This window comes from Panthera pardus, unplaced genomic scaffold (assembly GCF_024362965.1).
Source record: "Panthera pardus isolate Hobbes unplaced genomic scaffold, ASM2436296v1 HiC_scaffold_15, whole genome shotgun sequence".
NCBI lineage: Eukaryota > Metazoa > Chordata > Mammalia > Carnivora > Felidae > Panthera > Panthera pardus.
This window is the reverse complement of record NW_026526710.1, coordinates 43,887,450-43,910,042: the sequence shown is the minus strand read 5'-3', so window position 1 is coordinate 43,910,042 and position 22,593 is coordinate 43,887,450. Positions and strand designations below refer to the sequence as shown.

At 39.6% G+C, this 22,593-nt stretch overlaps 1 protein-coding gene across 5 annotated transcripts in view; it reads left to right on the top strand.

Moving 5' to 3' along the window:
- Positions 1 to 22,593, top strand: part of CHST9 (carbohydrate sulfotransferase 9) — a 243,544-nt gene that overhangs the window by 98,902 nt on the left and 122,049 nt on the right. For 3 of the 5 annotated variants that reach the window (XM_019465489.2, XM_019465487.2, XM_053902522.1), the window contains one exon: positions 11,163 to 11,201. The exons of the other annotated variants lie outside the window; for them this stretch is intronic. In XM_019465489.2, the coding sequence (XP_019321034.2) occupies positions 11,163 to 11,201 (39 nt within the window). The remainder of the gene's footprint in view (positions 1 to 11,162; positions 11,202 to 22,593) is intronic. 5 annotated transcript variants of the gene reach the window in all.

The following is a 22,593-nucleotide window of genomic DNA, read 5'->3' as shown; positions in this document are numbered from 1 at the left end:
ACCTCCACCCACTCCCTGGGGTGCTCCGCTCCCTGTCTTCCTGGATGAGCCGTATCAGAAGGAGCTCCCCGCGGCACTGTGTCAGGGCCTGGTTTGCTTTTTCTGAGATCAGCGTCTCAGAATAAAAGATTTTGCCAGAAAATAGCTTATTGAGTTAGGTGTTCCGATCTTGATTTCTCTTCCCTCCTGAGGGTCTCCCACTCTCTGTTATTAGATAAAGGCCCACGTCCATTCCCCACGGAAGGCCTCACCCACTGAGCCAGGCTACCGGCTCCTCTGTGGCACTGCCCTTGACTGTGAATTTCTTGTTGACTCTTTACAGTCACACTACAGATGTAAAATGCCTACTTTTCCTCCTGTCAGGTAATAGGCCCTCAACATTTGCTCTCTTTCTTCTTTCTCCTCTAAGTATCTGAATGTCAGTGGGCCTCTTCTCCTGCACATAAAATGTACTAGATAATCAACAACTTTTCTAGTAAACTCAGGTAGTCAACCCGGTTTACAGAGGATAGTTTTACAAGATTACAAAGAACACTGCAATGCCTGAGAGCAGTAAATCAATACCCACTGATCTAAGCACACTTTCCTTATTTTCTTCCTTCAGTCCGTGAAATAAGAGCTTCCCCGCATGTCTAAGGCCCAAACCTTTGATGTGGGTCAATGTGAAGGAAAAAATGAGTATGATGAGGTTTTTTTTAAAGATTAAAATAAAAGGAAAAACTTGGGGCCAGTGGAAATGAAACCCATGCTGACGTCTCAAAGAATAAAATCCAGCTCACCTCTGGCCTCCACCAGCTTTCTCCACGAGCTAATGAGGTGATTATTAAGAGCATGGGAGAGAGAGCAATGAAATGTGGTCATTTCCTCCAGATGAAAAGCTGGGCATGATCGGGTGTCTGTTAGCCAAATAAATTGCTGTTTAAAGTGAAAAAACTCTTGACTTCGCAAGCATAGATTCTGATTGGACTCCTATCATTACCTTCCATAATGAAATGTTTCCCCTTCTTGCCTTCATACAGAAAATTAACCCTAAATAATATTAATGCTTTTAATTCGATATAGATTCTACTAATTCATCCTTTAAAAGTAAATCCACCTGGGGAAAATAAGGTAATATTTAATTATTTAGCAGAAATTGCTGTTGAATCTTTTCAGTGTTTCAGTTCAGAGGGTTTCTATATAATCCTAACTGTAAGTGATGAAGTTTTTGATGCCTGGATGGAGATTTACATGTTGTTGTTTCACATGGGTACCCCTGTTGATGGTTCACAGGTTCTAAGATGCGAGTTAACTGGCAAGTCTCTACTCTCCTTTTGACTGGTAACCTGGACATAGGGTGATATTGTAATACTCTTAGAAATCCAAGATATGTATTAATCTGCATAGACTGTACTTTAACCACACTCCTGATTAGAACAGATTTTATTCTGTTTTTTGAAATGGAATAAGTTGACATGCTAAAATGCTGGGTAACAGAACACATTTATAGTATAGTTGAGGAAACCAGCTTAGGAAAGAAAGAATCTAGCACAGCTGTGAACTCCTGGAGAAAAAAAAAAAAAACCCAGCAATGTATACTGGTATATATTGATAGGTATATCAGTAAATGTTCTCAGAAAACAGAAAAAGGAGTTGTTTTTACTATCTATTGCTACGTATGGATGTATGCCAAAACTTAATGATATAAAACAGACATTTATTGTGCTTGCAGCTTTGTGGGTTAGGAATTTGGAAAGGGTTCAGCCAGGCAGTTGGTCCCCAATCCGCATGGCATCTGCTAAGGTGGCTGAGCTGAAGGAGCCACTTCCAGACGGTTTCCTCATTCACATCTGGCACCTGGGTTGCGATGGCAGGAAGAGCTAGCTGCTGGTCTTGTACAGTACAGGCAGCTCTCCTTCCATGTGGCCTCCGTGTGTGGCTAACTTGAGCTTCCTCACAGCATGGTGGTCTCAAGGTAGTCTGACTTATTACATTATGGCCGGCTTCTCCCAGAGCAAGTAATCAAAGACCCAGGAAATGGAAGCCTCTTGATTCTAAACGTCCAAGCCTAAAAACTGGTGTTTCCAGCATATGAAGTTTGTTATACAAGTTACTAAGGCCTGGACAGATTCAACAGGAAGGGAATTCAACTCCACCTCTTAACATACGGTCATGTTTATTCTAGCACAGGATTGAATAAACGTCTTATGAAAAGATTCTTTATTTTACAAAATGATTCATTCCTCTTTCTTTTGCATGATGAACATTCAGCAGACATTTAGAATATTATGTCATGTAAAAATACTTATTCACACCTAACTTACTAGAAACATATTACCGTACAATGCAAAGTATAAACATACACATCCCTGCTTTAGTCAGGAGCTGAAGCATACGTTAGTAAAACTAGCATTCCCATTTTGCAGAGAGATTTAAGACCTGGCAATCACTGGGTATTTTTTCTTCCCCCAATCTGACTTCAACATCTAAAGGTCTTCCAAAAAACTTCTCTGCCAAAAATGACTGCCTCAGAATGAGGTTCTGAATATCAAAAGGTTTGCTCTAAGACTGAATTCACCCGGGCCAACGTGGGGAATCCGAAAGGAACGGCTGCTTGTCACATTAATTATGCACTTGTCCAGTGGATCTAAGTGGGAAGAAATTCTGTGCTTGACACTGTCCAAGACAACATAAAACTGCTGTTTCTCACACTGGTTTTGCCGTCTCTTTGCAGAGCGGTCAGCCCAGGAAGATCTTGGAGCATTCAGTTCTCCTTAGGTTTTCTACTCGCTGTGACGGATGGCAGACCCCAGGGCTGGGGAGTGCAGATGGAGTGTCAGCCCTGCCAAGGCAGATGGTCAACCTTGGAGGCTTAGCTCTATCTGGAGCGATATCTGAAGGGCCAGCCTCTGTAGCTCAGTACACACTGTCTGGAGCTCACAGCATGCAGTGTGCTCATAATGGCCCTCTCTGCCTGGGCATCCCAGCAGCATTTGAACTGACCAAATAGAAATGGACAGTAGAGCAAGTGGAGTTTATCTAAACCTGCAGGAGGGTGTGAGGAACCACAACCATACAGAGGCTCGTCACCGTTGTCTGCTAAGACTGGTGCCATTGCAGCATCAGCATTAATCCAGGCGTAAATGACAAAATAAGCCCCACAGCCTTTTCATGCTATTGACCAAACAGAAACTAGGCAGTTTCTGCAGGCTTATGCAGACCACTTTAGACCAGTTGGTCTTTGAACTGGCCCGGTTAGGCTTCTCTGTTCCTGCTCTGGGCGCAGGGCTTACAATCCTCTCAAAGCCCTGTTTGTATGATTTCTTTTGGAGTTGTAGTTACCTACCTATCTAACTCAAAGGAACACTGGATCTTGGAAAAGTCAGGTTACTTATTCAAGGTCCTACCGTTGGTTGCGAGGAGAAAGTTGTGGCAATGGGGACTTAGGATTTCTAGAAAAGCTCTCCCTTTCTATTTGGAGAGCTCCATGGCTGCTGCTCACTACAAAATGAGGGTAGGGATTCAAACCACAAACCCCGGATTCTAAGATCATATGAGCCTAGCTCATAACTGCAAAGAGGTTTGCATGTCAACCGTGTGTCATCGAACCCAGCTGCGTTCGGAAAGAGGGCATGAAGGCCAAAGGAAAGGGATTTTCTAAAATGGAAAGCCGCTTCTTTCTTAGAAATTCTAAGGGAAGGCAAGAGAGAGGTGACGGTAAAGATATCAAGAATCTCTCAAAGCCCGACCTTTATAATATTTGTGTCAATGTAGCCATTGGCCTTGAGAATATTAAGCATTATCCTATGTTACCAGGGACCAGCTGACATGAAATGTTCATAAAGAGAAGCACCTAGCAATACTGTGTGTGGCGGTGTCCTGAGCACTGAGGTGACGGCATTATACACTCGATTGCATAAGATCTACTCAAAATATTTAGGATTATTATTAAACGTATCATTTTGTGTAACCCTCACAATGACCCCGTGAAGTGGGAACTACTCTTACCCTCATTTCCAGACGAATGCAGTGTGATTTCCAGAGATTAAATGATGCGCCCAACATCCCACACTGATTAAGTGGCTGGAGCTGCAGACCTGAGCTCTTCGCCATCTACAGGACTGCCCTAATCACCGAGCCAGTGAGCTCGGAAGAGGTAACAGTTTCTGTGCTCATGTTCCAACTGTTCCCTGGCTGGAGCCTTGTGACTATCACACAAAAATTTCCGAGCCTACTTTCTACACTGGCAAATGGACATCATGATCTATTCCATGGAGCTATTGCAAAGGTTTACAGTGCCCAACTCATCAAAAGTACTAAATAAATGCTAAAGTACTAAAAAAATACACACAAAGTCCGAAGGCCTTTTTGGCATGCTGCTATTGAAATATTGTGATTAGGTGCTTAGCAGTTAAAGTAAGCTATTGAGTCATTCAAACAAATCATTTGACAAATGGGCAATAGCTAGTAAAAAGAATCTGAAATGTTTTTAACAAAATAATTAATGCAGGCAACCCTCAAAACCTAGGGACTGATTATTATGTAGCTTATGGATATCCTAATTTTTGTTTCTCCCTACCCTTTGACCCAACTATTTTTTTTGTCTTCTCATTATTTATTTGCCACTTAGCAGGTAATGATTTGGCAAAATTATTTAACCAAATTTGTACGCAGTTTCCTTACCTGAAATGGGTATATTTGCAAAGCCTTTATACTACGTTGAAAATAAATCGAGTTAATCCATATACGGATAAGTTAACAATGACAAGCATGTAAACATTGCTTAATAAACATTAGCTGCTATTATTAGCGTGATTGTAGTAATGGTACTAGGTTAGTATCCCTTGGAAATGATAATGGAAGTAAAACTCAAATTGTTTCTGCTTTCAGTCAGAATATCAGAGATGGAGAGAGAGAGAGACAGAGAGAGATGTCTTGTATACACACACATACACATATATGAGAGAGAAAGGAGGAGGGGGAGGAGGATGAAGAACAAAAAGAAGCCTATAATGAGAAGTTACTCTACGTTTCATCCCAGAGTCACAGAGCTCATAGGTACCCATGGTCAAGGTGAGAAGTCAGTGCATTTAACTCCAAAGACCATGTTTCTTTCACTGGATCATGTTGTTCTCCATTAGAAGAAATATAAGAGAATTTTGCATTTGGGTGGACTTTATATATTCATATTCTCTCTCATTACAATCAGTAAGCAGGAATCTTTGGCATATTAATACCCAAATCAGCAATAGTTTTTTTAAGATATTGATCAAGGCATTTTTTTCTTATTACCCAAAAGCACATTCCGAAGAACACTTTTCTCCTAAGTCTCGCGTTAAAATAGCTAAACATGACAGTGGGGCAGTGGTGGTGGCCTGGCTTTTGGGTTGGTTCCACAAACCAACTAGCACTGTAACCTCATTACCCTGTCTATAATTGGGGCGTTTGAAGTGAGTAAATCTTAAAGCCCCTTCCTCTCTTACACCCCATAAACAAAATTAAAACCTTACCGCCTTCTACTTTTCCTGTTAACTCAAAAGTATAGAAGTACTACAGAGTCTCATTATCCAAAAATATGGCCCGTGGTTTTCCATTAAAATCCACGTGAAACAAAAATGATATTAAAAAATTCATGGGAGTTAGCATTATATTATCTGGTAGGTGTATTTCTTTGCTTCGCCCTCACCCCACTTTTTTTTTTAATAAGTAGCATGTGCACAGTAATTTTCCTTGTCATGATTCTATGCCTTCTTCATAGTGCATTTTGCCAAAGCAACATCGGACATAAATGAACATTCTCAGGTATCCTAGCAACAGGATGTGATTAATCTTACCTCTCAGCGCAGGGCAGATAAAATGCCTGCGAGGGAACGTGAACTCAGAATTGGCTACTGAGAAATTGGTAGTGCAGTGAGGGAAGCTTGATAAGATTCCATGACAGACTTTATTATACAAAGATGGAAGCAGGTAGAAGAAAGAGTATATTTCAGAGACAAGACTATATCTGAGTATAAAACTACATACATATGTATCACATATACATGAATGTAGTGCATGTATATGTACATGTGTATGTATGTGCATGTACATACATATACATACATATATGTGCCACACACACATACATATACATATACACATATACATGTACACACACACACACACACAATTTCCTTTCCATTAGAAGTGACCTAAAATACGATTTGTCATACAAACACCCCTCCTCATTATTGGTGAGACATCACTGGATTGTCATTTATGTGCCCATGGTTTTAAAAGATCAGAAACCATCACTGTGACTAGGGTACTGCTTCTGTACTGAGGTACAGAAATGTGCTGTAAATTGATACATATTTAATGTTCCTCCATGGAACAAAATCAACAACTTCAAGTCTAAGAGAGCTTTTAAAAATATCAATGCTCCATTTATATAAATAAGTAGTCATGACAGGTGGAATGTTAATGTTCAATTAAACACATTTTCTCAGAAGAAAAGTTTTCCCCAACAAATTCCATTTTTAGGAGATTACTGTCCATTTTTATTCTCACAGGAGGAGTGCCGCATCCAGGTTTAAAGAGAAGTAGGGTGCAAACCAGACTTTAATGTTTTGTTTTTCAACTAGAATCTGTGATAAAATAAAGCACAGCTAAGGAAAAATGCATGTTCATTATTCTGAAAGCCTGTCTGTTATTTTGTTACCCACGTTTCTAATATAATAGTTTTCTAGGGTGTCAGTTGTAGTGTATATATCTGGTAAAAGCCCTGTTCTGGGTTGTACTTGCACTCGGTGTTGGCAGTACTAAAATTTGCTTCATGTTCTCTAGCATTTTAAGGAGGGCTGGGGCATTTCATAACTCTCTGTGTGTGCTGACTCAATCCCAAGCATTTGTGTCCCCAGCTCTGCTAGGCAGGAGGAGACAGAGAGGGGTAAAGTACACACCCCTTGCCCTAACAGAAGCCAGTTGGGGGACACACAACTAATTATGAGCCAAACGTTGGAGTTAGTACTGTGGCAGAGGTATAAATAAAGGATGAACGAGCATAGCAGAGGGCGATTAATTCTGCAGGGAGTGGAGAGTTGGGGTGGTGCAAAGCAGAAGACTTCTCAGAAGGACTGCCATCTGACTCAGCTCTAAAGGATGAACAGAGTTCTGATAGGCAGGACTGACATGTCAGGACATTCCAGGAAGCAGGGACAGCTGGTACAGGGAGTTGGGATGGGAGGTGGGATTCTTGGCATAACTGACCAGTGTTCTGTATGGTGCTTGAGGGGTGGTAGAGAAGGTAGGTTGTGGCCAAATCTTCCGGGGTCATCAATTTCACATTAGGGCATGTGGATTTTAATCTTTAGTAGTGATCCAACTCAAGGACGGAAAAGCCATCCAGAAAATCAATGAAATCAGTTACGGGTGTGTAGAAAATAACCCCAGGAAGAAAGTTTGTGTCACGTTTGTGAACGAGGGCAGTGGCAGTGAGAAAGGAGAGTGTAGATCCAAGGGCCTATACAGGGAGAATGGAGTGAGGTGAGGATCGTGTTAGGTGTGGACATTGAGTGAAAGGGAGAAGCTGGTGACTCTGAGGCTTCATGTTTGGGGGCCTGAGCAGACTGGAGGACAGCTCCAAACACGAGCAGTTCTGCAGGGAAACACAATGATTCAAGTTCAGGATATGTGTTATAGTGCCGTATTAAACACAGATAGAGATTTCCAGTAGGCCTAAAATCTAGGTAGATTTGGAGTAGAGATATGGGTGTCAGAATCATCTCTTTCTTTCTTTTTTTTAATGTTTATTTATTTATTTATTTACTTACTTATTTAGAGAGAAAGAGCACATGAGCAAGAAAGGGGAAGAGAAAGAGAGAGCGGGAAAGAGAGAGAGGGAATCCCAAGCAGGCTCCAAGCTGTCAACACAGAGCCCAGTGCAGAGCCTGAACCCACAAACCATGAGATCATGACCTGAGCCAAAACCAAGAATCAGATACTTAACCAATTCAGCCACTCAGGCACCCTCAGAACCATCTCTTTGTATAAGGGCACACTGAAAGAATGAGGGGCAAGATAACCCTCATTTGGGGCAAGATAAAGGAACTAAACAAGAAACCTAGAGAGTCATCTCCAGTTAAGCAATATTCTCTGTATCTCTTAATCAACATCATGGTGTCTTAACTAGTCTTTTATTTTTCTAGTTTGCTGTCTAGTGTATATGTAATTAAGAAGAGAAATCTAAATTGATTCCTGTAACAGAACTAATAGCATAATAAAACCAAGAAATAACATTTATATAGCACTCTTCGGTTTACAGAGCCCTTGCATACGACACAGGGGTAGAGGACTATTTAAGGTCTCAGGGAAAAACCATTACAGCAAGGCCTTCCAGCCTCCCTTCTGAAACATTGAACCCCAATATCTTGTGTGAGTTTCCATTTCTTGCTGGCTCTGCATATGGAATTATTTACTCCTCACCACATTCCAGAGAAACAGGTTCTGATCCTCATTCTACAGAAAGAAAGTCAGGGAGACTGACTTATTTGCCACCAGTTATATCACTGTTGGTGTGGGAAGTGATAAACTAACCTAGACTTCCATAATAAAATTACTGTATAACAGTTTACCGAAAACATAGCAGCTGAAACCAACAATAAACATCTAGCGTGTCATACATTTTCTCTGGCATGGCTAACTGGATGGTTCTGGGGCAGGGCCTCCCATGCAACGGCAGTCAAGGAGTCAGCAAGAGCTGTGGCCATCTAAAGGTTTGAATGAGGCTGGTGGACAGACTGCTCATGAGCCTGGGAAGTTGGTGCTGATAGCTGGCAGGAAGCCTCAGTTCCTTGTCACATGAGCCTCTCCATAGGGTTACTTGAATGTCCCCGTAACCTATTAACTGGCTCCCCTCAGAGAGAGTGATCCGAGAGAGCAAGATGGAAACCACAACGGTTTTAAGGCCCAACCTTGGAAGTCACATTCCATCATTTCTGCAAAATCCTCTTGATTACACAAGTCAGTCTAAATCAGTGTGGGAGGGCACCACACAAGGACACAGTTACCAGGAGGACCAGAAAGACAATGGTCTTTGGGAGTATCTTGAGACTGAGTATCACACCATATTATTTATCCCTAATACTCTCATTGTCAACTTTCGGAATTTATGACTCATTCTTCTGCAAATTAAAGACTTTCCAAAGAGATGTTTGTCTCAAAACATTTTATAATTCAGGACTCAAATAACATTTTTTAAATTTGTAAAAATGTTTGAGGCCTCTACTATAGAACAGTTGGTAATCAAATAGTAAACAGTTGCTTGCCTGATAAAAAAAAAAAACTTAAATGAGGAGGTACCTCCATCACACTTGGTAATGAATGAAGCCTTTAAGTGGACTACTCATGTCATTTATCTGTTTGAATCATTGAAATAAATCGTATCAAACAAGACCTCTGGAAATCACCTAAATGAATAGAATGTGCCATTAATCAAAATGCCAGTTAGATGAATTCTGTGCTTTTGGCGGCTGCATGAGAAAAAGGTTATACATTCTCCACCTTATATTTTAGGATTTTAAAAGACAGGAAAGGCTGGTAGAAAAACTTAGATAAAGTTTACATGCCGTTTGCGTGTATTGCACACCCTCTCAGTAACTAGCTCCATCTGTGAAATCTTGAAAGGTGACAAGAAAGCGATGGCCAGAGGGTGCCCTCGCTTGCCCATCACAAAACCAAGGCTCTCACCTCCACGGTGGTGTTGTTGCCACACAGCAGTGCCCTGAGCAGAGTTCCTTATCTAAGCCTGTAACCATGACGAAGCATCCCCTAGCCCGGGTTTTCTTCTGCTCAGGCTGTTGCCCTAATCTCATTCATTTGTGGGCTGCCAGATTTCATGAGCAAGAAGCCATTTCCTCAGCCTCATCTTCCTCACCACCCCCTACTCCTCAGGCTCTCAGAGTGTCTTGTGTTCCCCGCCCCTGCTCTGCTAAACCTGCTCTCTCACAATGAACCCAGAAGATTCCGATGCTGTGGGTGCCCTCCATACTTCCTAAATTTATCTGTGGCACACGGTTCTGTGCTCTGTTGATCTCCGTGGATCTCTGCTGCTTCTTCTCATGGCCCTACATCTCAAAATAGAAGTAGCAGTTTTGTTCTCTTGGTCACTATCCTCAGCCTCGCCCTCTGTGCCGCCTGCCTTTCTGTTCCCATTCCCCACCTCAGGTCCAGCTGTCTTCTCAAAATGGACCTTTTCTGCATCCGTAACTTAGATTTTCATCTCTCTCCCAGGCCCCATGTCTCTGTAAGACTTCAAACTCAGTAAGTCTAAAACTGAACCAGTCATCCCCATGCCCCCATCCCATTTTACCATTCCCCCACATTGCATCACCATGCCCAAAGTCACCTAGATAGCCATTCATCTCGACTTTTACTTCTCCCTTGCACTTCACATTTTGTAACTCCCTGGGCCTTCTAAGTCCTGCCCTCCTACCTCCCTCTTCCTGCTGCCATGCTCAGTCCATCATCTCTTGCCTAAGCTCTAAGATAGCCATCTATGCAAAACCATAGTTCCTAAAGCAAGCTTTAAACATGGCACTTGCTCAAATAGCCTTGTCTTGTATAACCCATACTATCTCTTTTAATGATCACCAGTACTTTCCCTATTTCAAATTTCCCAGATCACATGTATCTTTTGAGGTCCAAATCAAATATCACTTTCTCCTTAACTTCGAGGGCACCCCTTTATTTCCTAAACTAATCACTTCATCCTCTCATATCTTTAAACAGTTTGTACCTTTTGGGGCACATCTCATCTCACATTGCATTGTCTGTCCTTTATCTCCCCAAATAGGTTGTAAGAGGCCTTGATCTTATTTAACTCGGGTGTTTATCCCCACAGTTTGTGCTATGGGGATTTGATCCTTGTAAGTTTATTGTTGAGTAAATGACTCTTACTAACAAGATTTTTAAAACCCAACAGCATGTTTTATTTCATGCATCCTCATTTATTGTTGGTTTTCATAAATTGGATTGAGAGCATTTTTCATCCCCTTCAACTATGCCCATGCCCGTCATCTCTAGAAGCATCTTGGACACAGCTGAGGAGTGATTATGTTTGGAAATTGCCATAAACGGGGTTTCCTCTTAGTTACACCTAGTTCTCATGGACCCACTCTGTACTGACCTGCCACTTCTCATTTCAGGGAGAGTGGAGAAGAAAAGAGAACAAAAAGCAACCTCAGGTAAGATTTGGACTAATTAGCTGCAATTATTTCCTGTTTTTACTTTCAGCTTTTTTTAAAAAAAAAAATCTATTTGCAATTGAATATTCTAAAACCCACACTAAAAAAGTAATGGTTTGTGGTCCTACAATTGATTGACATTAAATTAATTAAAATAAATTAATACATTTAGGTTTTTCACTTTCACATCAATCATGTCCTTCCCATTCTCTCACTGTATTCAAAAGAAAATGAGATAGAATGTGATTTTTTTCATCATTCCCTATTAAAAGGTGAATCTTTAACCACCAACTTTAAAAATTGGAATTGTAACAGTTGACAACCATTTTATTTGCCCAAATATCTGTGAATCTTAATTATTTGTCTTAAAACCATTTATGGAGTCAATTTTTTCAGGATAGTGTTGACTACTTAACCAAAAAGAATTCTTAAATTTTGGAGGGATTTTAAGAATTATTCCATTCCTAAATTCTAGTGTATCTAGAAGTGAGTGATGTTTTGACACAGTGCCATTGTGCATAGTAGGGGCCCCTATTTGCACACTGATAAATTTTTAAATTCCAGATTTGTATTACTTGGTTTTTGGCTTAAAGTCATGAAATATGATAAAATTTAATTTATGAAGTAAATCTTTGCAAAAGTGCAATCTTCCAGCTTCCGGTGCCCTAAAATTGCCGGTAATCCTAGGGAATTCTAATTTGGCCTATTTACCTGTGCCCACCACCCTTCCCAAGTGTCTACCAACCCATAATCATATGATATGTGAGGGCTGCCAATGTAAAGACACATATTTCCCAACCACCATTTTCTTTTAGTTGCATTTTTTTTGTCTGGTAACAAGAAAAAATGTATTTGTTTGTTTGTAATGTGTGTGTGCAAACAGTGTAGTCAATAGAAGATAAAAATCTGAATTAATCAAAAATGTATAAACAACCTCAGCCCCTGTCCCTTTTCTCCTTCTCAATCTTAGCATTCATCCTAGACAACTGAGCAATGGACTCCTTGTATGACTACCCTCTTAAATGTTATTGTTTGCATTCTCTTTGTGGATCTTTTAAAGCCTGATCATTAATACCAAAAAAAAAAAAAAAAAAAAATGTGAAGGCAAGAAAATGTCTTTTCTCCTCACAGATGTGATTACCTCCATAATTGCTCCTTGGGGGAAGATTATTTATACTGTTTCTAAAATGCTGTTGTTATGATTCTATAGATACTGGCTTAAAGAAACTTTATTGTTTGAGAGAAAGCTAAATTGGCCACAGTGGTAAACCAGATGTCTCTTTAAGTTCCCTTTGTATTCGTGGATTCTAATATTCTGTGTGACCAAAGGTGACACGAAGAGCTAGAGACAAAAGCAGGACAAGAACTCTGGTTCCTTGACTCCTTATTCTTTCCAGTGTCTCATCATCCTGACCTTTTCTTACAAATCAAAGCACCAGTCACTTCAATACCATGTTGAATTTCTAGCTTAATAAAATATTTTTCAACAATTGGAAAATCTTTTTAAGGCAACAAGGTCTTCGCAGGGAACACTAGTCACCAGGGTTATGAGGAAACTCCTTTTATTAACAGAATTAATCTGCCTCAACTGATGCACAGCTTGTCAGTGTGTCTGATTTTTAGGAGAAAGTGAAAGAAACTTATGAGAAAGTGAAGTCAAAGATACTAAATAGGGGTGCCTGGGTGGCTCAGTCAGTTAAGCATCTGACTCTTGATATAGGCTCAGGTCATGATCTCACAGTGGTGAGATCCAGCCCTGTGTCAGGCTTGCTTTGGGCATGGAGCCTGGTTAAGATTCCCTCTCTCCCTCTCCTTCTGCTTCTCTCTCTCTCTCTCTCTCTTTCTCTCTTTCTCTTTCTCTCTCTCCCTGTCTCTCTCTCTTTCAAAAACAAAGTCGTTAATGGACAGAGTTCAAATTATTGGGGAAATTTTCTAGACTTCTCATCATTTCAAAGAACACAAATCCAGTCCTCACAAAATCTATATTTGCAAAGATGGTCTGAGTTTTCAAAATTGAGACCTAACCTTCGCCAATGTAGTCATAAATATCACCATCTTCAGTTTGTGATACTAGTTTGACTATATGTGTCTTTAGATACCAAGAATGTCATGGGCATTCCTGCTGCTGACATCCTGCAAGGACTTCTTTGTGTCACTTGTTATTCATTCTGCTCAGATTCTGCATCCTGCCTGCTGAATTAGACAATGCTTCCACATCCTCTTGTTTGTAGCAGGTCCATCTCCTGGCTGTGGGAGATCAGCATTAGTTCCTGGACCCTTTCAGTCTACTCCATTGTGTTGTGCTAGTCGTGATGGAAACCAAAGAATATAGAAAAAGTGTTGTAGACAAAAATGTTACCCATTAAAACAAGGGACTTCCAGGACCCTTACTTTTTGATTGGTTAAGGTTGGTTAATTCTTTAAGGAATCATGGACTAAGATGAAAGTTACAGAGGTAAGTTTTTACTCAGGATAAAAAATAATTTCATAACAAGGAAACTTCACCAGGACTGGGAAGAATGAGATTACGTTAGTAAAACTGTACAGAGGTTGGGCCACCACCAGTAAGGAATGGTAATAAATAAGAGCTTCATAAAGGATTTGGTTGGATCATTGCTAAGGTGCTTTTCAATCTTGCATCTATGATTCTACTCACCATTATTACTTTATTGAAATGACTATGTGTATCTGGATCAACACACACACACACACACACACACACACACACACATAATGGTTCACATTTCATTATATAACCGAATGAATTATGTTCCAAAGCTTAAGCTTAATTAGTTTGAACTGAGTCGCTCAGGAAAACATATAGCCAGTGGGGCTAAGACTATAGAGTGATACTCTCCTGTAGTCAATTTAGCTTCTTTTGGGGAGAAAATTGTTTCACCCTTATTGCAACCCTGGCCGTACATTCAAATATGATGTTCTTCTTGAATTTAGCTATTTGGGTTGGTAAAGAATATTAAAAATATATGGTAATATAATGATAAGTAAGGAAAATATCAGGAGACAGGTTCCTGATATCATCAATTATCTATTTGCCCATGATTTTTTAATGACCCGATTTCTTTACCAGAAAAATAGAAAAAAATGATCAGCTGTATTCCACAGATTTTATATAAAAACTCAATTTAATTTGAAGAATTTTAACTTATGAAAGGAAAGACCCCTTTTTGGATCAAGGAATTCTTGATATTAAAAAACAACACAACAAAAAATACAAAGAAGAATCCTCACAGAGAAAGGTGCTTCATAAGCATGGTGTAGAAGAAATATATTAATTAGAAGGCTTACTAAAGTAGACTATAGAGAAACCATCTGTTAAATATATATTGATCCAGATTTTTCCAAGTAAGAGAACACTTTCAACTCTAGTTAACTGTTAAGTAAAGAATAGTCCTGGTGGGCCAGAGAATGGATTTGTAGGTAGAGATGATGAGTATTTTTAAATGAAGTTGCATACTTTTTATTTATGACATTAGATCATCCCTAAAGTTGGAGAGGTTTGTTCATTTTCATTATTTGCAAAAAGTTACCAGTAAGGAAGAACAAGCTTATTTTTTTCTCAACTCAAAAGGTGAAATCTATTAACGAAAATTCAGCAAATGGTAGAACATCTGCTTTGCAAGCTCAGTCCCTTGTTGCTTACTTTGTGACTGTGCTTTTCCCTTCTTTGAAATGTCCTAAAACATCAATAGCACCTCAATTTTTAAGACTTTCAACACACATTTAACATGCACTCATTCAAGATTTTAAAAAAATAGTTAAATAAATATGACAGGGATGTCCCCTTTCACCACTATTGTTCAACATAATGTTGGATGTCCTAGCCTTGGAAATCAGAAAACAAAAAGAAATGAAAGGCATCCAAATCAGCAAGGAAGAAGTCAAATTTTCACTCTTTATAGACAACATGATACTCTATGTGGAAAACCCAAAAGATTCCACCAAAAAACTGCTGTAACAGATAAATGAATTCAGCAAATTCTCAGGATATAAGATCAACATACAGAAATCAGTTACATTTTTATATAACAATAGTGAAGCAGCAGAAAGAGAAATCAAGGAATTGATCCATTTACAATTGCACAGAAACCATAAAATATCTAGGAATAAACTTAACTAGGAGGCAAAAGATCTATACTCTGAAAACTATAGAAAACTTATGAAAGAAATTGAAGAAGACACGAAGAAATGGAAAAACATTCCATGCTCATGGATTGGAAGAACAAATATTGTTAAAATGTTGATACCGCCCAAAGCCATCTATACATTCAGTGTAATCCCTATCAAAATAACACCAGCATTCTTCACAGAGCTAAAGAAAACAATTCTAAAATTTGTATGGAACTGCAAAAGACCCTGAATAGCCAAAACAATCCTGAAAAAGAAAACCAAAGCTGGAGACCTCACAATTCTGGACTTCAAGCTATATTACAAAGTTGTAATCATCAAGACAGCATGGTACTTGTACAAAAACAGACACATAGATCAATGGAACAGAATAGAGAACCCAGAAATGGACCCACAAACATATGGCCAACTAATCTCCGACCAAACAAGAAGGAGTATCCATTGGACAAAAGACAGTCTCTTCAGCAAGTGGTGCTGGGAAAACTGGACAGCGATAGGCAGAAAAATGAACCACTTTCTTACACCATACACAAAAATAAACTCAAAATGGATGAAAGACCAAAATATAAGACAGGAAACCATCAAAATCCTAGAGGAGAAAACAAGCAACAACCTCTTTGTTTTCGGCTGCAGCAACTTCTTACTTGATATGTCTTCAGAGGCAAGGGAAACAAAAGCAAAAATGGACTATTGGGACTTCATCAAGACAAAAACCTTCTGCACAGCAAAAGGAACAATCAACAAAACTAAAAAGCAACTGACAGATGGGGGAAGATATTTGCAAATGACATATCAGATAAATGGTTAGTATCCAACATGTATAAAGAACTTATCAAACTCAACACCCAAAAAACAAATAATCCAGTGAAGAAATGGGCAAAAGACATGAAGAAACAGTTTTCCAAAGAAGACATCCAGATGGCTAAAAGACAAATGAAAAGATGCTCAGTATCACTCATCATCAGGGAAATACAAATCAAAATTACAATGAGATGCCACCTCACACTGGTCAAATGGCTAAAATTAACAACTCAGGAAACAACAGATATTGATGAGGATGTGGAGAAAGGGGAACACATTTGCCTTGCTGGTGGGAATGCAAACTGGTGCAGCCACTTAATTTCTTTCCTCAAAAAATTAAAAATAGAGGGGTGCCTGGGTGACTCAATCAGTTAAGCATCCGACTTTGACTCAGGTCATGATCTCATGGTTTGTGGATTCATGCCCCACATTGGGCTTTGTGCAGACAGCTCAGAACCTGGAGCCTACTTTGGATTCTGTGTCTCCCTCTCTGCCCGCCCCCACTCACATTCTCTCTCTCTCTCTCTCTCTCTCTCTCTCTCTCTCTCAAATAAATAAACATTTAAAAAACTAAAAATAGAGCTACCCTATGACTCAGCAATTGCACTACCAGGTATTTGTCCAAAAGATACAAAAATGTTGATTCAAAGGGTCACATGCACCCCAATATTTATAGCAGAATTATCAACAATAGCCATATTATGGAAAGAGCCCAAATGTCCATCAGCTGACAAACAGATAATGAAGATGTGGTATATATATACAATGGAATATTACTTGGCAATCAAAAAGAATGAAATCTTGCCATTTGCAACACCATGGATGGAACTAGAATGTATTAGGCTAAGTGAAATAAATCACTCAGAGAAAGGTAAATATCATATGATTTCACTCATCTGTGGAATTTAAGAAACAAAACAGGTGAACATAGGATAAGGGAAAGAAAAATAAGATGAAAACAGAGAGGGAGGCAAACGAAAAGAGACTCTTAAATACAGAGAACAAACAGGGTTGCTGGAGGGGAGGTAGGTGGGGGGATGGGCTAAATGGGTGATGGGCATTAAGGAGGGCACTTGTTGGGATAAGCACTGGGTGTTAGATGAAAGTGATGAATCACTAAATTCTACTCCTAAAATCATTATTACACTATATGTTAACTAGCTTAGATTTAAATAAAATTTTAAAAAGTAGTTAAATAGGTAACTTAATAAATTTTTCCATCTGTATGATAATAACATGTTCACTTTATTATATGTTACTCACTTATTAAATGCAGATTTTCAAGTGGATTCACATTTAGCATTTTTTTCTCTATACTATTACTATTTTTGCAGTGGTTTTGCCTTAGTTCTTATACCCTGTCAAAAAACCCTCAAAAGTAAGCATGAGAAGACCTAATTTGTTATTGTTTTAATTATTGGTGACCAATATTAAACATTTGAAGTTAATAGGCAAATCCTGTTAGGACAAATACATTTAAATAAATTATTATTATTTAAAAGCCCGTAATTTAAGAATAATGAGAATCATTATTTCAGTTAGGATCAAGCCTGAAAATGTGTATCTTCCTAACTTGTTCACAGTTACAAAATCCCTTCACACTCAATAATCCTGTATTGTATATTTGAAAGTTCCTGACCAAGTAGATCATAAAAGTTCTCATCATAAGAAATAAAAAGATATTGTAACTATGTGTAGTGACAGATATTAAGTAGATTTATTATGGTGATTGTTTTACAATGTATATAAATATCAAATCATTATATTGTATACCTGAAACTAATACAATGTTGCACTTCACTTATATCTCAATTAAAAAAAAAAAAAGCTCTTGCCTTGACAAGACATCTCATTTGGTGCCACAAAGGCTCATTTCTTAGTTGATACATTGAGTTTGCTAAACGTTTTTGTGGTCCACATTTTGTGCTTGATATTGTAGATATGATGTTGAATAAGATACAGTGTTTATGTCCTCCATTCATTCACTTTAAGCTGGGGAAGCAAAGTAAGGACAGATGATTATACTACAGTGAAGAGTGCCTGTTAGAGAATTACTGTGTGTCACGAGGGTGTCAAAGAAGGCTTCCGGGAGGAGGGGTGACTGGAGCTTACCAGGTATAAAAGGGGAAAGGGGTGTCTGTCCAGAGAGACAAAGACAAGAAAAGGCATGGCCTCTTGAGAGTCCAGTCAATGGTTTAATAAGACTGGAGCACAGTCATAAGCAGACAAGAGGCAGGACATGTGGCCAAAGAGGTTGGCATGAGCCAAAATCAACAGGGGCCATTATGCAATTCCATGCAGTTGGGACTTACGCAGTAGGTGTTGCACGCCAATGACGTGCAAGGAATTACATGATCTGTTTGCATTTTATAGAAATCCTTCCAGAGGAAGTATGGATTGGAAGGGGAATTCGCTAGGGGCAGGGAAATCAGGTGGTATGCCATTTTAATTATTTAAGAATGAAAAGATGAATGTTTGAGGGTCTTTACTAAGACAGTGGCATTAGAGAGGGAGCTAGGGAAACAGAATGAAGATATATTTACAAAATAGAACTGGCCTGTTCAATTGGATACAGGAGGTAAAGGAGGAGGACTTCTAGGTTTCCAGCCTAAGAAATGAGATGAATAATAGTACATCCTGCTTCAGAAGGAAGGACTGGTTAAGCATGACAAATGCCACAGAGACATCAAATAAAATAAGCACTGAAAAATGTCCATTGAAGTTGGAGAAACAGTCTGCTGGTCATCACAGAGAAGTGATTTTTCAGGAGCTCTGTAAATGAGATCTGGATAGCAATGGGTTGAATGAGGGAGTTATAAACAAATGAAAACAAATGCGGACTTGTTCTCTCGGAGAGTTTATCTGTGAAGGGGAAGAATGGGGACACAGAGACGGACAGAGACATAATCATGAAATCAGCAAGCCAGGGAATCGATGTTTACTGAGGACCTGCTATTTCAGGCTCTGGGCTCAGTGCCTTCTATTTTACCCTCAAAATGAACTCCTAAGGCTTGTTTGTGGTTAGCACGTTAAAAATTAGGAAACTGAGATGTAGGGAAGTCAAATAAGTTGCCTTAAGCCCCCCATATTAACTGGTGGAGCCAGAAATGGAATCCAGGCAGCAGCTTGCTGGAGTCAGCTGGTGCTATCTGGGAGGTAATTTGGAAAGAATGGTTGTCCACTTTTCTTCCCACTTCAGCATTCAGTGAGGTCATGCACATAGTGTAAGTGGGTCATGGTGGAAATATTTACACCACAGAAAGTGGCAAACGTTACAAACCAGAGTTGGTTGATTTGCTTGCTTGTTTGTTCCCGGAGAGCCAGTTGTTACACACTGACGGTGCACTGCTGGAGCCCGCTGCCCTGCATGTGTGATCTGGCCAAGGTCACTTGGGTAGCAAACAGGTAACAAGAGCTGAGACTTGAATCTAGACCTGTCACCCACATCCAGCCCAATATAGGCCCTGGCGCTTTGCTGAAAAGATAAGGGAACTATTCTTTCCCCCATATTCTATCCCCACGTGGCCCAGGTTGGTATAAATGAAGTCTCATGTTTATCCATTCTCCAGTTCCAAGGTACCAATTTTCTGCTTCGGCCTCCCAGGCAATCCATCTCTGGTGTGTTTGCTTTTAAAAATAGCTTTCCTGAAGAACTGGCTCTCTGAACTATGTTAATGAATTCTATTTTTAAAAAAATAACCAATTTTCTCTGGGTTTATGGTTTCACAACAGTATTTATTATTGAGCAGAATAAAGTATCTTAGATACATTTGTCCACCCACGAAGTGGAAGACTTACATACAGGCTGTTCGTTATAAGAAGTCCTGAAGAGGCTATTTTTAAACCAACTTCATTTTCCAGCCAGTCGAATTTATGATAGAGAAGGAACAGCACAGCTGTGCCACATGATTTCGAAAATACCTTAAATTCCACTGGATAACACTGCATTTAAAAGTGTCTTTATGCAAACTGAACAAATCTGAAATGGTAAGTAGCTAATGGAGGAGAAATCACCATGTCTAACCACATAGGCAAAGTGCAAATGTGAAAAGTGTTACCCGAGATTCTCTACACATGTTTAATTTGCATGGCTATTATAGCACCCAGGGCAGGGCTTATTTGCACACAGTCAACACTCGAAACACTTGAAACATGGTTTCCTTAAGTGGTGGGACAAAATAGTCTTTAGGGGCATCACAGTGCCTCCTTTCATGACTGGAAAGGAGTAACTTACCTGGGTTGATTCTTGCACCACATATATGTGTTCCTTTCGCTCAGGTGAGGAAATGAAGAATTTGCTAATTTTGTTAGCCAAAAATTACTTCAGGCTTTCATCTGAAATATTCTTGGGGCACCTGGGTGGCTCAGTCAGTTAAGTGTGGTTCTTGGTTTCGTGAGATTGAGCCCCACTTTGGGCTCTGCGCTGACAGCACTAAGCCTGTTTGGGACTCTCTCTCTCTTTCTCTCTCTGTCTCTGCCCCTCCCCTGTTCATGCTGTTTCTCCCTCTCAAAAGAAATAAATTAATGAAAAATGTGTATTCTGTAAAAAAAAAAAAGCCACAAGGAATTCCCAGTTAAAATGGAAAGTAACTCAAATACAAATAGACTTTCAGGAGCTATCTGATAGATCTCATGAAGGCAGTACAGGCCAAAGCAGGTCCCCAGAAAGTTCAGTTCATGTTAGTTTCAACGTCCTGTGGAAGTTGCATCAAAGGGCATTCTCTCTGTGTGTAGCAGTGTTAAATCTGACACAATTTGGGAATGGAGCATTGTAGGTAACTGCGTATTTTGATTAGTTAAAAATGGCACTTACGCTAACAAAGGATTAAAAATGCCCACAGAAATAGAATATAGGTGATCCTTGGGCTTTCTTGTGAAAGGAGTCTTAAGTCATGCCTGACTTTCCCACAGAGAAAACAATGAACTTGTATTTCTAACCAAGAACAGATGCCCAACTTTTTTTTTCATAGAAATGACCACAAACATTTTAATCAACTGTAAATGATCTACTTGTACACTGCGTAACTAGAAACCTTCTAAAGTGAATGTGAGTCATTTGAGCCGAGCAATACGGGAATCAACAATATAAACTGTCCTATTATTTCACTGAAAATTCCCAGATAAGAGGATTGGCAAGGCAGGAGAGCAGCCATGAGACTGTAAGGAAACAAGAAGCCCCTGAAGACTGCTCACCCCAGAAATGAGGCTATGATGTGAGTGGCAGTTGAAGGAACTCTGAAAGGGGCAGAGCCTTAGTTGAAAAAGTAGAAGCGGGGGGGGGGGTGGGGGTGGGGGGGGGGATATCAGCATCTAGGGACTCTCAGAAGCTGCTGAGTTACCTGACCAATGAATTCATCCAGAGGGGCTAATGAATGCCCATGAATTAATACAGTACTGATTCCAGATAGCATATTTTTAAGTTTCTTTATTTTGAGAGAGAGAGAGAGAGAGAGAGAGAGAGAGAGAGAGAGAGATAACTCACACGGGTGGGGGAACGGCAGAGAGAGGGAGAGAAAGAATCCCAAGCAAGCTCCACACTGTCAGCACAGAGCCCCACGTGGGGCTTGATCTCACAAAGTGTGAGATCATGACCTGAGCTGAAATCAAGAGTCAGACCCTTAACCAATTGAGGCACCCCTCAGAGAGCATATTTAAATTTTGTTCAATGTGATCATTAGTGTCTAGGCTTCCATTTGAACCTTCCCCTCCATTTGTAGGAGAGGATGGTTCTGCCCATGGTCCATGCCTTTGTTTGAACATCTTTCCCTTATTAGAATCCTTTCAGAATGTTTCTGGAATGCTGTCTCTGTTTGCTTGCCTATATTTGCTTATACATCTGCACTCCGCTCTAGTTATTAGCATGACTATAAATCTCTAATATATTTCTTACTGCACAGAAACCATCTGTATCTCTCAGCCAAATATGGTCCCTTTCTCCTCAGGAATATCCCTGAAATGCAATTCTACCCATGCCTTCTCTGAAAACATACAGCTCTGTGTTTCACTGATACAATGATACAAATAAAACACCACATTCAATTTCATAATAATTTTGTTTGCTTATTTGGGTTATTTTGTTCCTCTCTCTCTTGCCTTCTCATCAGCAATCCAGTAAAAATATAATGCAAACCATACGTGTACATTTAAATTTTTGAATAGCCACATTTTAAAAACTAAAAAGAAATAGGTGAGATTAATTTAATAATATGCTATGTAAGCCAGTATAGTAAAAACGTCCTCATTTCAAAATATAATCAACATAAGAATTATAAACAAGATGCTAGAAACGATGCATTCGCCAGACATGTGTATTGCAATAGAGCTTAATGGAGTGCGTGACACCGTTGTGGCACTGGGGCCCTCCAGAATGAACCTTTATCAGCAACATGCCTAGTCCTGGAATGCCTTTTTGGAGACTGATGTCCTTGCAGGTTCTGTTTGCTTC